This window comes from Lissotriton vulgaris, chromosome 1_2, assembly GCF_964263255.1.
Source record: "Lissotriton vulgaris chromosome 1_2, aLisVul1.2, whole genome shotgun sequence".
In the NCBI taxonomy this organism is placed as follows: Eukaryota; Metazoa; Chordata; class Amphibia; order Caudata; family Salamandridae; genus Lissotriton; species Lissotriton vulgaris.
The window spans coordinates 200054738-200068807 of NC_141686.1; the positions used below are offsets into that span (position 1 = coordinate 200054738).

Below are 14070 nucleotides of genomic sequence, written 5' to 3' on the forward strand. Positions count from 1 at the left end.
GCCAAGATACTCCTTGGAGTGGTAGCAGCGCTCTATAAATGCCCATTACATTTACATTTACATTCTTTTGCTCTGCGCCCAGCAGGACATTCTGCCTTTCATTCATACAGGGGCAGGGCGCACTTCCCAGGCAAAGGCACTTCAATTAACTTTCTAATCACGGTCATCGACATGAAGATGTAGCCATTAGGCCCACAGGGACAGGACTGCAGGGGAGAGTGATAAAAAAAGAAGAACTTTAATCTCTTAGGGGGACCCCTGGGCCTCGGAACTCTGGAGTCCTTAAAGGCGCGAGGCCCCAAGGCTGCCAGCAGGCGCGGGGGCCCTGGGCAGCTGCCCACGCCTAGCGCCGGCATGCTCACATGTAGAAGGTGATCTGTCTCTTTTCTTGTTTGAATACAATGGGCAGGCGGGGATTCTGAAAACTGCACAGCAGTGACTGTGGGTTCAATCGACAACATTAAGGCCCGCAGTACGTGGGAAATGGCTGCATTTTCCTCATCTCTTGCACTACTAATATAGCCTGGTATGGAATGAGGAATCACAAAGGCAATTGATTCCCATTCTATTTAAAACCGTTAAAGACACATGTATGAAAACTGCTCACTAGCCACGAGTATAATTGTGTTTTTACTCTGTATGTTCGTGCTGGGGGATGGACGTCACCATACCAATTGTTACAGTGAAAGCATGCTTCTGTGCAATTTTCCAGCATCTAATATTCACTGTGGTCCTTGCTCACGGGCCTACAACAATGGAAACAGCAGAGAGAGCAGCCATAACAAGGCGGGTAAGGCGGGGTTGAATAGAGCAATCGCACGTATAACTGGGCCTGGTGTTGCTCTAGCCCGTGCTCACTGGCCTCATTAATCAATTCTGGCACATTTAAAAACGCACGAAAGAAACTTGTACATGCCGCCTCTTCCCTCGGTGCTCACCCCCTCGTTAGTCAGGCAGGGGGCCTGGTGTTGGTCTGACCCGTGCTCACGGACTGCATTAAGCAACTCCTCTCCCCAATGCTACAGAGTGTAAAAAAATATTAATAGCACAGGTAACCATTCTCACACTACTATGACAAATTCGGAAATAAAACGTGTAAACGTATATAAGTATGTCACAATTTGGATACTGAGGAGATTAGCAACGTAACAACACGCTTAGTGTGGTTTCTCTGAGACAGGCGGGCAATTAAAGTCAAATTTCAAGGGGTGGGGGGGCTAATTCTTCCAGCCGTAACCAGAGCGGCTGTAAAAAGGCATGCAAAATGTAGTGAATGAAATGATGAATGGTCAAGTAGTTGCTTGAAGCTCTTTATTTGAAGTAAGATGTACAGGAGGAAAACCCCACCAGGAGCAGGATGGTCACTGCTCAGCCCTCTCTCATCAACTGTCATTCCACATCCACACCAAGCACACTAACATTCTATTCACTCTGTCATCCAACATTCAACATTCCACACAGACATCACATACATACTGGCTGAGCAGCAAGCAAGGAGATAACATAAGGCACAACATATCCCCTTTTCTTCAACGGAAATTAAACACAATAATATAATACATAGCAATACGAGAGGAAGCAAAAGATAAAACTAGCAATATATATGTATTTACAAAATAAGACTAGAATAAAATAGACTAAGCAAATATAGCTAAACACAACCTAAGCAAATATAGCTAAACACAATCTAAGCAAATATAGCTAAGCACATCCTAAGCAAATATAGCTAAACGCATCCCCTTCCCTTGGGAACATTGAAATTGTAAAAATGCAATAACACCAATGTATGTATAGAATAACTGCAAAGAAGGCACAATAGAAGAAAGGTACAAAGATTACGTAGGGTAAAAACAGTAGAAAGGGCGCGCGCACACCCACACTGAATATGTATAGAGACCAGCTCTGAACAACCCTACGAAAAAAATAACCTTAAACTTACAGTACCAGCAGTCACAAGAAGCATCAATCATGAAGGTAAATTTGCACCACTAAATTCGTACCATGTAAATAACAACAATTAATTACATCATAAAGGTAATACAGACTAACTGCTGTATCAAGCATTGAAAGTAATACAGAATTGCTGTACCAAGCATTGAAAGTAATACCGGCTTGAATAACTGTACAAAGCATTGAAGGAAACATAGGCATACTTGAATTGCTGTATGAAGCATAAACATATAACAGACTTATATGAATTAGTGTAAAAAGCATTGAAAGTAACACACACAGCTGAATTACTGTATGAAGCATCGAACGTAATACGGACTATTTGAATTACTGAATTAGCATAGGAAGTAACACAGACTTATAAGAATAGCTGTAAAAACACCTTGCAACAATAAAAAAATGCAGAACAGCAGACCTACTAGATTGCTGTAAGAATTACTTTAAATAAAACACCTACATAAATAGCTGTATAAATTATTTGAACATCACTGCAACCTTATTAACAGAAAAGCAGCTCAAAATGAATTGCTGTATGGATAATAAAACATTGCATTCTTAGTGATATAACTGTATCAGAAAATGAGCCCCCATGTATAAATATGAGCTCCATGAAGGAATGACAAGTAAAGTACCGATTTAATCCAGCAGATGGCAGTAAGACCATAACTAAGGCATCCCACAACTAATCAAACAGCACGAAGAACATACATTCTAGCGGAGTCATAGAATAACTATTTCTCTGATATTATTGTTCCATTGTAAATGAAGGAAGGATTTGCCACGTCTGCACCTCCCTGTGACTTCTCAAGGCCGAAGAGATCCATGTACAAAGAAATCACTGTGCACGAAGTAACTGAAACCGGCAATGTAAAGTCGTTCTCTCCAATTTAACTCACCGTCTCAGAGCAAGCTTGCAATGAAATGGGAAAGTATACCTCATGGCTTGGCGTCGCGTGCTGACACGCAACAAGGAGAAGCGCGCTAGAGAATTGCGACGTGTGAAATACCAGCGCTGGGAGAGTGTCAGAGAAATGCGCTCCGCAAGATGGGTGGCGTAGCATTGTTTCCTGTTACCACGGAAACGAAAATGAAGATGGCTGGCAAAGATCGTCATGACGTGACACGCACTCCTGCAAAGATTCTCAAACGTCATCATAAGCAGGATGGCTTCACCGAGGAAGGAGCTCTCCGTGTGAAAGGCAGTTGGCAGTTGGAAAAACGTAAGATGCCTCATCACTTGTTACTGAAGTTCAGACTTTCACACGATAGAATTATAATGGAAATCACTCGTTTTTTAAATAGAAATGACTCCTTTTCCCTCTATGCAGCAAACAGTATTGTACTCATAGGACAGTTTTATATAAATTCCTTGCTCTCAAACTTCCATACAAGAGAATTTTAAATGAAAGCAACTCGTTTTCCTTCTCTCTTTTGTAGCAAGAAAGGTTGTCAGACTCAGTAGATCACAGTATCAAATCACTGTATTTCCACGCAACCGAATTTTGATGGAATTCACTTGTATTTCTTTTCCCTTTGCAGCACACGTTTTCCCCTCTGCTTGGTAGCCAGAAAGCGAATCATAACAGTACTTGGCTTTCAATAATCTTTTAAAGTTTACTAGTTAGGAATTTTGTAAACAGTACAGTACTTGAGCTAGATCTGGCACATATGAGAGTTTAGGGCGACCGATTTCGGGGTCACTGGTGGGGTTTCGGAGTGCCAGGTAGCATGAAGAAAATATTAATAATTTAAAAGTCCTTTACCTTAATTGAATTCTTCTCTTTAGGTCTGTATTGCTTGAAGGTACCTTGTAAATAGGATGTAGCACGCTGTGAGTTCTTCAATCGTCGCCAAAATGTAGTGAATGAAATGATGAATGGTCAGGTAGTTTCTTGAAGCTCTTTATTTGAAGTAAGATGTACAGGAGGAAAACCCCACCAGGAGCAGGATGGTCACTGCTCAGCCCTCTCTCATCAACTGTCATTCCACATCCACACCAAGCACACTAACATTCTATTCACTCTGTCATCCAACATTCCACACAGACATCACATACATACTGGCTGAGCAGCAAGCAAGGAGGTAACATAAGGCACAACACAAAACATAACAAAAGCCTCATTTACAAGTACCCGGTCTTTTAAAGACCTGTGAAGTACTCTGCTGCAGCTGCAATTAGACGTCAACCAGCCCGCGAACCTGTCTCAGCCCGGGCTGACATACACAACAGGAGGGCGGGCAGGGGGGTGGCTGAAGCCGGGTGAGATCAATGGGTGTTGCGCACCTGGCTGAGACCACAATGAGAGTCTGCAGCGGAGCCGAGAGCCAGGCCCATGGGGGGACGAAGGGGGGGGGGGGGTTGAAACAGACATGCTCATTGGATCTAGAATGGTAAAATTAAAAAACTGGTGAGTGCAATGGGCAGGAGCCTCCTCTAACAGTTGAGAAAATCACCCTCATACCCCGGGGGTGAATAGGGCAATCGCACGTATAACTGGGCCTGGTGTTGCTCTAGCCCGTGCTCACTGGCCTCATTAATCAATTCTGGCACATTTAAAAACGCACGAAAGAAAACTTCTGCATGCCGCCTCTTCTCTCGGTGGTCTGCAATGCTGTAGCTCCATCAAGTGGCCAAGTGGTGCAACAGCACTGAAAATCAGTGACACTCGGTTTAAACAGTGTCAGCTGATTTTCATTCGGTAGTGTAGTTTCGAGCAGAGTCGGTTTAAACCGAAAACCGGACAGCCTACTCATAATCATTTATTTTTTTAAACCAATTACTTTCAGCCAGTATATAGACTATTGTCTAGTTTTGGGTGACTCGAGTGTCTTATCTAGAAATTGTGACCAGGTGCTTATCCCTACTAGACACATGTTCAATACTATGCAGCATGTATCCCTGCAGGTGTGATTGTCTATAGAGAGTATATAGGGTTTTGTAAGTACTGTAGTATTAATCCCTTGATCATTACTTGTTGGAGATCTGTGTGGCCTGTGGTGGTATTTGGCCCGCTATTGCACCCTATTTGGATCCACTCGATGGCTTGAACTCGACGTGCACTCAGTGTATTATAGTTGTAGTGGCTTTTATACAGCACTTCATGCCCCAGTGAGGCACTGAAGAGCATTACTGGATAGGCAGCATGCGACACCAAAGGGTGTGCTCATTGTAAGAATGGTGAACTGTAGTGTGGACTATATGGGAAGTGTTTTTATTTATCCTGTTTATTGTTTGTACTTACAGAGAGAGCACATGTAAAAAAAAGAGGCAGCCAGCCACTGAGGTAACTGCTAGTACATCTACTTCCTCGCACTCTCGCTAGCTTAAAGAGATGACTCTTACATTTCTTCCTAAAGTCTTTGTAGGTAGAGAAGTATCTAAGCTCTGATAGTAAAGCAGTCTTGGATGAGGCTGCCTTAAGTATAAAGGTGATGCTGATCTTGTAGGATTTCATAACTTTAGGCACTTCAGCAAACATGCCCCAGAGAAGCATAAGCTTCTAGGCAGCATGTAACAGAAAATGATTTGCTTGATCAAGTACATGCATCCATTTTGGATGACTGTAAAACTGATGCATATTCTTTTGAATAGTAATTGTTCATGCACAGGGAGCCAGCACAAAGTCTGCAAATTGTCTGAGATGCACGCAAGGTGGCACCATTTAAAATGAAGCTTAGTAACTCCATTCTATGGCAGTTTTAATCTAGAATAGTGCAAGAAGGTGAAGCATTAGCATAATCAATTCTTGCACCCATCACGGCTTGAATAATAGGATCATTGGTTTTGTCAGGGAGAAAAGGAAGAATTGTCCTTAAAACTTTGAGGACCTCTCCTGCCAAACCCCAAGTTGGTAGGATATCTGCTGCCTGCTTCTCCCACCTCAATAACCACACCAAGATATTGAACGGTAATGGTAGTTAAGGGTTGGGGCCTTTTGTGTCTGACCACCAGCTTGAGGACCAGATTGAGGGAAGGCTACCAGTACCATAACCTCTGTTTTATTTTAGTTGAGTTTGACATAGTTTCTGGGCATCCCCTCTTAAATGAATATTCATTCAGCATCACGTTTTGTCTATGGGGCCAACATGAATTCCCATATTCCACAGATACCGGTATACCTTCACTGGTTGCCCATTGAAGCCAGGGCTAAATAAAAGACTGCTTGTACCACTCACAAGGCCCTACACACATCCACGGCAACTGGCTGAAAAACTTAAGTGGGGCATAAGACTATCCTGGATAGTCCGAACACTGCTGGGAACCTTTGACCTTCAAAAAGGAATGACTTGTGTTGCAATCCTTATCAGTAAGCGTTGCCAGATTATGGAACTAATTTCCTCAGATTTACACACTACTATCTCAAAGGTTATTTTTAAATCTGAGCTTAAAGCCTTTTTCTTTCAAAGACATTTTAGGTAGCCTCACTTCCTCAAGGTTCACATCACTCAACCCACCGACCTCCTCGGCATCGACCACTGCCTCCAACCACCTGGTCACCACATGGGAACAGCTTAGTACACGAACACAAATACTTGAACTCCATCCACTTTGGAGCAGCCACTGACCCATGCCCCCACCAACTTTTTAATCTCCGATGAGACGAGATCAGCACCAGCTCAGCACCATCCTCAGCACCTCCCTCAACACAGCCACCTTTCCCGACGCCTAGAAACCCAAAGAGGTGAGACCTCTCTTCAAGAAACCCTCGGCAGACCCCAGCGAACCCAGAACTACTGTCCCATCTCACTGCTCACGTTTCCTGCCAAAGTCCTAGAGAAGGCCATTAGCCTCCAACTCACTGAACACCTGGAGAGAAACAACCTACTGGACCTTTCCTAAACAAGATTCAGAGCCACCCCCAGCACAGAGAAGTGTGGCTCAGGGGTTAGAGGCGGCAGACCCGGAAACTGAGATCGGCCCTGGACCAGGGTTCAATACCCCGCCTCGGCGGGTCTTGGGCTAAAAAATTCCACGGACTTGATAATCCTCGCTCCGGTGCCTTTTCGACTCACGGGTTCACACTCTGCGACTCTGGGCAATAGCTTGCTTAATCTCCACAACGGCCCCTCGCGGCGGGATGCCTGGCTTTCACCTTGTGGATACCCTGCTGGGGTTATCTCACAGGGGAATACCAGGACGGGTTCCCTAAGCAAGCGCTTAGATACCGACCTCGGTCAGTGATTTGCGCTATATAAATACATTTACATTTACATTTTTACATTTACAGAGACAGCCCTGATCGCCCCAAAATATGTAATTCCCACCCCACCCTACCCGACAGAGGAGAATCAGTCGCCCTGATCCTGCATGACCTCTCCGCAGCCTTCGACACAGTCTCCCACCAAACACTCATCAATCAACTGCAATAGATCGGAATCATGGACAACACGCTCAAATGGATGGCATCCTTTCTCACGGAGCGCACCCAGAGAATCCGTCTTCCTCCCTTCACCTCTCAACCCAAGTTCACCATCTGCGACATCCCTCAAAGTTCTTCCCTCAGTTGTACTCTCTTTACCATCTCCATGACACCACTTGCTGACATCGTCAGATCCCCCCACATCAACATTATCTCCTACGCCAACGACACCAAGCTCACCCTCTTGCAGTCAGTGGACCCCACCACAATGAAGAGCAGCTTCCACTTCTGGATGAAGAATGTCTCAGCCTGGATGAAGAACAACTGCTTGCACCTCAACACAGACAAAACTGAAGTACTAATCTTCTGCAGACACACCTCCCTCTGGAAGGACTCCTGGTAGCCATTGGAACTCAGACACATCCTCATCCCAAAAGACCATGCCCGCAACCTCAATATCATTCTGGACAGCAAATTCTCAATGAAACGTCATGATAATGCTGTCTCCACAGCCTGCATCCACACTCTGTACACGCTCCACAAAGTCTTCAAGTGGCTCCTGTAGGAGGCTGGGTTTCTATTGCAGTAACCGCCCACTTTTTGCCAGACTACTGGTGCACATTGACTTGATGTGCCCAGGGTCCCTGCCAATCAGGTTCCTAGGGTCTGTGTTCTTTCCCAAAACTGTACCATGTACCCCCAATTGGCACCTCTCTGGCCTCATGTCCTTCCCTTGTAAAAGGTACCATGGATACCAAGGGCACTGTGGCCAGGGAAGGCCTCTAAGGGCTCCAAAACTTATTGTGCCAAACTTAGAGGCCCTGTACCTTCACTTACACACACTGCCATTGCAGGATGCGTGTTTTGGTGCAGAACAAAATGAGGCGTCGACATGGCACACATCCCTGTGTGCCATGCCTACAAACCAATGCCCTGCATTGGTCAGCCACCCCTCTAGCTGGGTGCACTGTATCAATGGTGAGGGTACAGGTGCATGAGCCCTGTACCCCTACAGTGTCTAACCCAATTCTTAGACATTGTTAGTAAAGTAATGCGATTAAGAGTACATGGTGCTGGTAGTTTGGCATTACGAACTCCACAGCACCATAATGGCCTCACTGAAAACCGGGAAGTTTGGTATCAAACCTCTCCATAGATTAAACCCTCACTGATGCCAGTGTGGGAATTAATGAAAAAGGCACTCAGAGTGCATCTTACAGATACCCATGAAAAACGACCAGCCTCTGGTGGGTTCCCTGACTGGCATACACCAACCTGGCACCACGAGACATGTTTCTGGACCCCTTGGGTGGGAGCCTTTGCTCCCTGAGCCCGAAACAAAGCCTTTCCTGGGAGGAGGTGGTCACACCTCCCCAAGGCCATGAAGAGCCATCTGTGGCAGGGGAGCTTCAAATGCCTTGCAGCCTTTGTAATGCGACCCTCAGCCTCTGCTGCTATCAGTAGCAGGTCCACTTCCTGTCTCTCCTCCTTTTCTGCGTGGAGACAGGCAGGAAAATTTAGCCAACCCAGAAGGTGTGCCCACCTCTGCCAACCCCACCCCTCAAGTGGGGGAGGCAAGGTAAAGCCCACTCTTCAGTGTCTGCCATGCTGCAGATGGCAGGCACTCCCCAATCAGGATTAGGGATTGTGCTTCCTCCGCCACGTAGGGTGAGCACACCAAGGGTGTAGTCACCCTAAGGTCAGTAGCCCATTGCTTACTAACCTCGAGACCCCTAAAATGCCCCCTGAATACAGTATTTAGGGGGCACCCAGTCCCTGTTAGCCAGGTGTGGTGGCTCAGTGGATGAATGCATCCACTGCAAGGGCTTGTGTTTGACCTTATGGTCACAGATTCAAATCCTGGCGGGTCCCGGTAGCCTTTCATCCTTTCTGAGGTCGATATAATGAGTACCATTGAGTTGGGTAACAATAAACATGTGTTATTCAGCGCCAAGATGCCTCTTTGGGGGTGCATGTGTGCTTTACAAATACACATGGTATGTTATGTTATGTAGTGTCCAGGTATACTACACTGTGTAAGAAAAGTAATCTGTAAAGTAATCTTCTTTACATCCTATTGAAAAGCCAATGCAAAGTATATGTACAATATTCCAAAGCATTGCATTACCAGTGATTTTACTGTAATCAACCCACAGTATATATTCAACTGCAATTCAAACTGTATTATTACTTCATGGTATACATCACATACATGCTTGGTTTTAGGAAATAAAATACCTAAAAGAATATTTTTATACAAACAAAATTGGTCTGAGTTCATTCTTAGAGTGTGTGGCAATCATTTGCTGATTGAGTGTGTACAACAAATGCTTAACACTACCCTCTGATAAAGACTTACTGCTCGCCCACCGTACCATAAAAAGAGAGTAAGGTGCTATCTACTTTTACCTCTGCTTACCTTTGGGTTTCCACTGGACTCTCTGCACACTACAACCTCACTTTGGTATAGTATATACAGAGCCAGCTTCCTACAGCTCCCCATCAACACCAGGAAACTATGACACAAGACCTCATCACCAGCTGGCTGGACTACAGGAATGCACTCTATGCAGGCACCACTGCTGAACTCATGAGAAGACTCCAGACAATCCAGAACGCAGCAGCCAGACTTATCCTCAACCTGCTAAAGAAGGCCCACATCACCCAGCACCTGTGGGACCTCCACTGGCTCCCCATCCAGAAAAGATGTAAATTCAAGCTCCTGACACATGCCTTCAAAGCTCTCGCAACCAAGGACCCGCCTACATGAACCACTGCCTGAACTTTCACCTACCTCCCAGGAACCTCCGTTCCACTCATCTCCACAGGTACCATGCTTTACTGCACCAGGGGACACTCCTTCTCCCACATCGCCACCAAGTCTTTGAACACCCTTCCCCTCCAAGTCCATCCTTCCCCTCGCTGCCTCACTTCAGGAAGTGACTCAAGACCTGGATCTTCGACTGACACTGCAGCACATCGCCTGGATACCTTCACAGGTGATAAGCAGCGCTATATAAGTACCTGATTGATTGAGCATTCACTTGAGGCGGATCTTGCCACATCTATTTCCTAGACCCTGCCTTGGACCTTGGTATCAGTCCACACTGTTACTGTTACTCAACTGCTATGACTGCTGTAATTTATAACGTATACTAGGCTCTTGGGTCCTTTTGCTCATTTCATGGAAGCATTATATTTCAATCATGTAATCTTGTGTCTTATGCAATGTTACCATCATCTAGGATTGTCTAATATTGTACCTAATGTAATGATCTATTTTTATTATAAAGCGCTCGAGCACTTTTGAGTAATGGCTATAAAAATAAATGCATAAATAAATATGTGACATTAGAAATTGCATGCTTCCCCAGTGCTTAAACAACATTGTCACTGGTCAGGCTGTAAAAAAACATATAGGAAAAGTAAAAGTATAGGTTGTACACTTTTATATAGATTTTTTTTACCTTTACCAGTTACAGACTCCAAAGAGTTATGTTTATACTCAATAAAAATCCCTGCTCAGTCTGTTCTTGGCCCGAATGTGGTGTGAAAGGTGTGTAAAAATTGTTCGCAGAGCAGGACAGTGGCCTCAGGTTGGGAGATGTTTTCTTCTTCTGGCAGGACAGTTGGGGGTGTACCCAGGAACATAATTAACTTCAAAACGGCCTACTCAGTCATAAGTAAGTGTTGGGGTGAGAGCTTAAAAGGCCCAGTTTTTCACCCCATGGTTGGATAGGCACCAAGCCCAGTGGAGGAAAGCTTCGCCCAAAATCGATCTTGAGTGACCACAGAGAAGGAGACTTCTCAATATCCTGGCCACAAACCTGGCTGGGCACAACGGCTCTGCACAAGGCGTTCCCCTATTTGGATTTTGGGAATAAGTTGCACTGTTAAATTATTTGCAGTAGGTCAAATCGGTACTGCTGCCAAAGTGTGTAGGTTTGTCCCTGGGAACTTTTACTCCACAGGTTAGGTAAGAGCCAGGAGTCCTCCACCCCCCACCCCCATCCACTAGAGGGTGCCAGGCTTAAATGTGGCACCCCAAGGCACCATCGTCAGAACATTCTGGACCTGGGGACTAACAGAAGAAGGACTGCACATGCTGTTTGAGACCTGTAAGAGGACCCGATGGGCTGCACCTGCTCCCTCTTGAACATTGAAAAGACAGTGGACTACAAGGGCCAGTTGGCTGACCTCCAGTGTGGCTACAGGGACACAAAAAGCTGAAAGAGGTTTTTTCCTGAAGTGCCCAGCGGACCAGTATTAACTGGACCTGGACTGGACTCTGCATGGCACCCTGAGAGTGGGTCTAGATGCCTTAGACGGGTACTCCTGTAATTGATTGGGCACCAGAGAAAGTCTGAAAACGTCTGAAAAGTTTTCCTACAGAGCTGCAGTGGGACTAGCCAGAAAAGTCTTCCGCCCTGCAGTTCTACAATGTTGGATTCATTTTTAGCTTGGTTCCCTGCACCTCCTAAAAAACAATTAAGTTCATTTCTGCCTTGGGACTTAGAAACATTTCAGCGAGAAATCACCAGACCACCAGCAGGACCAACCTGCTTCAGGCATCTCGTTTCCATGGCAGTGACTACAATTTCAGCAGGGTCCCGCCTAGGGAGGTTTTTTTTCTACGCAAAATTAACTAAATTCCATTCTGGGTTGGTTCTTCAAAGAAATGTCAAAGTTTTTCTAAAGAAAAGGGGCAATGCCGCCTTTTTAATAGGGATTTAGAAACATTTTGGACTTCCAGACTTTCACCAAGACCTATCCACTTTGAGTATTCTACCCAGGCTTCATTCTGGTCAGCTTGTAATTGTACCTTGGTCCCACTCTACCACGTTCATTTGCTTACCTTGGGCTCTCTATTTTTCATGACATTTTTCAATTGATACCTCTCGATTCCACTTATTGGCTATGTGTCATTCTGGTGCCTTTCTGGTTATTACATTTTCTCTATCTGTTATAAACTGGAGTAAGATTTTTATTTTGTTTGGGCCTTTGCCTTTTTAATTGTTTTGATATTTCTAAATGCTTTAAAATGTTCTCTTTAAGTTAAGCTTGTCTGGTCTGTGCCAGAACCATCAGGGGTTGAGCTGAAGTTTAAACTATTGAAACCTTTGACTGGACCTAACAGACTAGTGTCTATCATCTATCCCAACTAATATTTAATTTTCCTACACGCCCTTCTTGAAAAAGAATAATCTGGGATTTTCTCTCACTCTTCCACGAAGGTTCCCACTAACACAATGTTGTTGGTAGTTCTTTATTCATTGATGTTTTTCGTATTTCCCTTCAACAGACCCTAAAAATTGGCTGCAACATCATGTTCCAACTCTTCATCCTCCTGCAGCTGGGAACCGCAGTGGCCGTCTTAGTCTTTGGATGGAAGGCACTGAGGAACGTCCAGCGATATGATCCAATGGTAAGGACAGCTCTAGAGTCTCTGGGGAAAGGTCCAGCTCACAGAGCCTTACCTTCCCAGGGCTGGATAGCATTATATCTCTTCAAACGGTTGTCCCATGGCTTTGGGACATCCTCACAGAGGTCCTTGTTTGCTGACATGTATGTGGGAGCTTGCATGATGCAACACAATTCTGCGCTGCACGCGCTGATCTTTTTTGTATCAAGTTAAATCATTTGCATTCTCACTCAATCACTCAAAAAGTTAGTAAATAAGGACAAGAGTCTTACTTTTTGATCTTATGAACTGTGAGAGTGCCCCTGGGCGGGAGGTGAGACCATAGGCCAAGGGCTGGCAGTGGCACCACCACCCACCCTAACTGGCATTACAGATTAATGTCTTCGATGGGTTGGTGTGCATATCACATTCTATAGAAAAAGAGTCTGAGAATGTAATAACCAAATGTTTGTCTATTGCTCTTGACCTAGGCTTGCCATAACGATACACACAGCCCATATAGGACTGGCTGGGATTGGAACTTTAACAGAAAAATGTCTTTCAAACCTAGTGTTGGATAATATAGGGCTGAGGGGCTCCTTCAGGGTCTGTCTAAAGCAAAACTAGGTTGTAACTTAATAGCAACCACAGGAGTCTTCAAATGTCGATGTAAAAGCATCAAATGTGGCCCAGTGTGAATGGGAGGAAGGTGGCAAACTTTTTGTGGCAGCCCTGGGTTCAAGGGTAGATTTGTTTGATAATCTAATATGTCTTGTGACTGGGATTTAAGTGCTGCAGCACAGATCCTTCACCGTTGGCATAGCATGGCTTGAGAGTATTGCACTTGTACAGCAGCGCAGTGACTAACACACCGAGGCAGTCTTTCTCCCCAATTACAGGCTCGCCGTTGGCTATGGAGAGATTGTGGTATGGAGGCCTTCTCTGCCTGTTTGTGACCAAAGGATGATGTGGAACATTTCCTATCTAAAGTTGGTTGTAATGTGTTTCTGCAAGGAGTAGGAAGTATGTCTGCACCGGGTCCGAATGATTCTGCAGCAGTGCTGGAGTCGCAATACCACATATCTGATAGGATGGGTGTAGTTCTATGATCTTGGTTTGCACAGGAGACCTTAAGGTCAGGCTGTTATACGGGATCTGTAACAGAGCTCTATCCCCATCCTCCTCTTTCATTACATATACACCAGGGTTTTCACTGTGAACAGGCTTTCACTTACAAGAATGAATGGGGCAGACTGGCTTTCAAGCTCTGGGAGTGGAGGGTTCAGTGCATTTTTACGATTAATCTAAATCTTTATCTCCAGAAGTAAATGGATTGGGTGCCATCTTGCATTTCTAGTC

General features: G+C 45.0%; 1 protein-coding gene across 1 annotated transcript in view; it reads left to right on the forward strand.

Moving 5' to 3' along the window:
• Positions 1 to 14070, forward strand: part of LOC147734923 (membrane-spanning 4-domains subfamily A member 15-like) — an 81356-nt gene that overhangs the window by 64505 nt on the left and 2781 nt on the right. The window contains exon 6 of the mRNA XM_086953105.1: positions 12613 to 12735. Coding sequence (XP_086809231.1) covers positions 12613 to 12735 — 123 coding nt within the window. The remainder of the gene's footprint in view (positions 1 to 12612; positions 12736 to 14070) is intronic.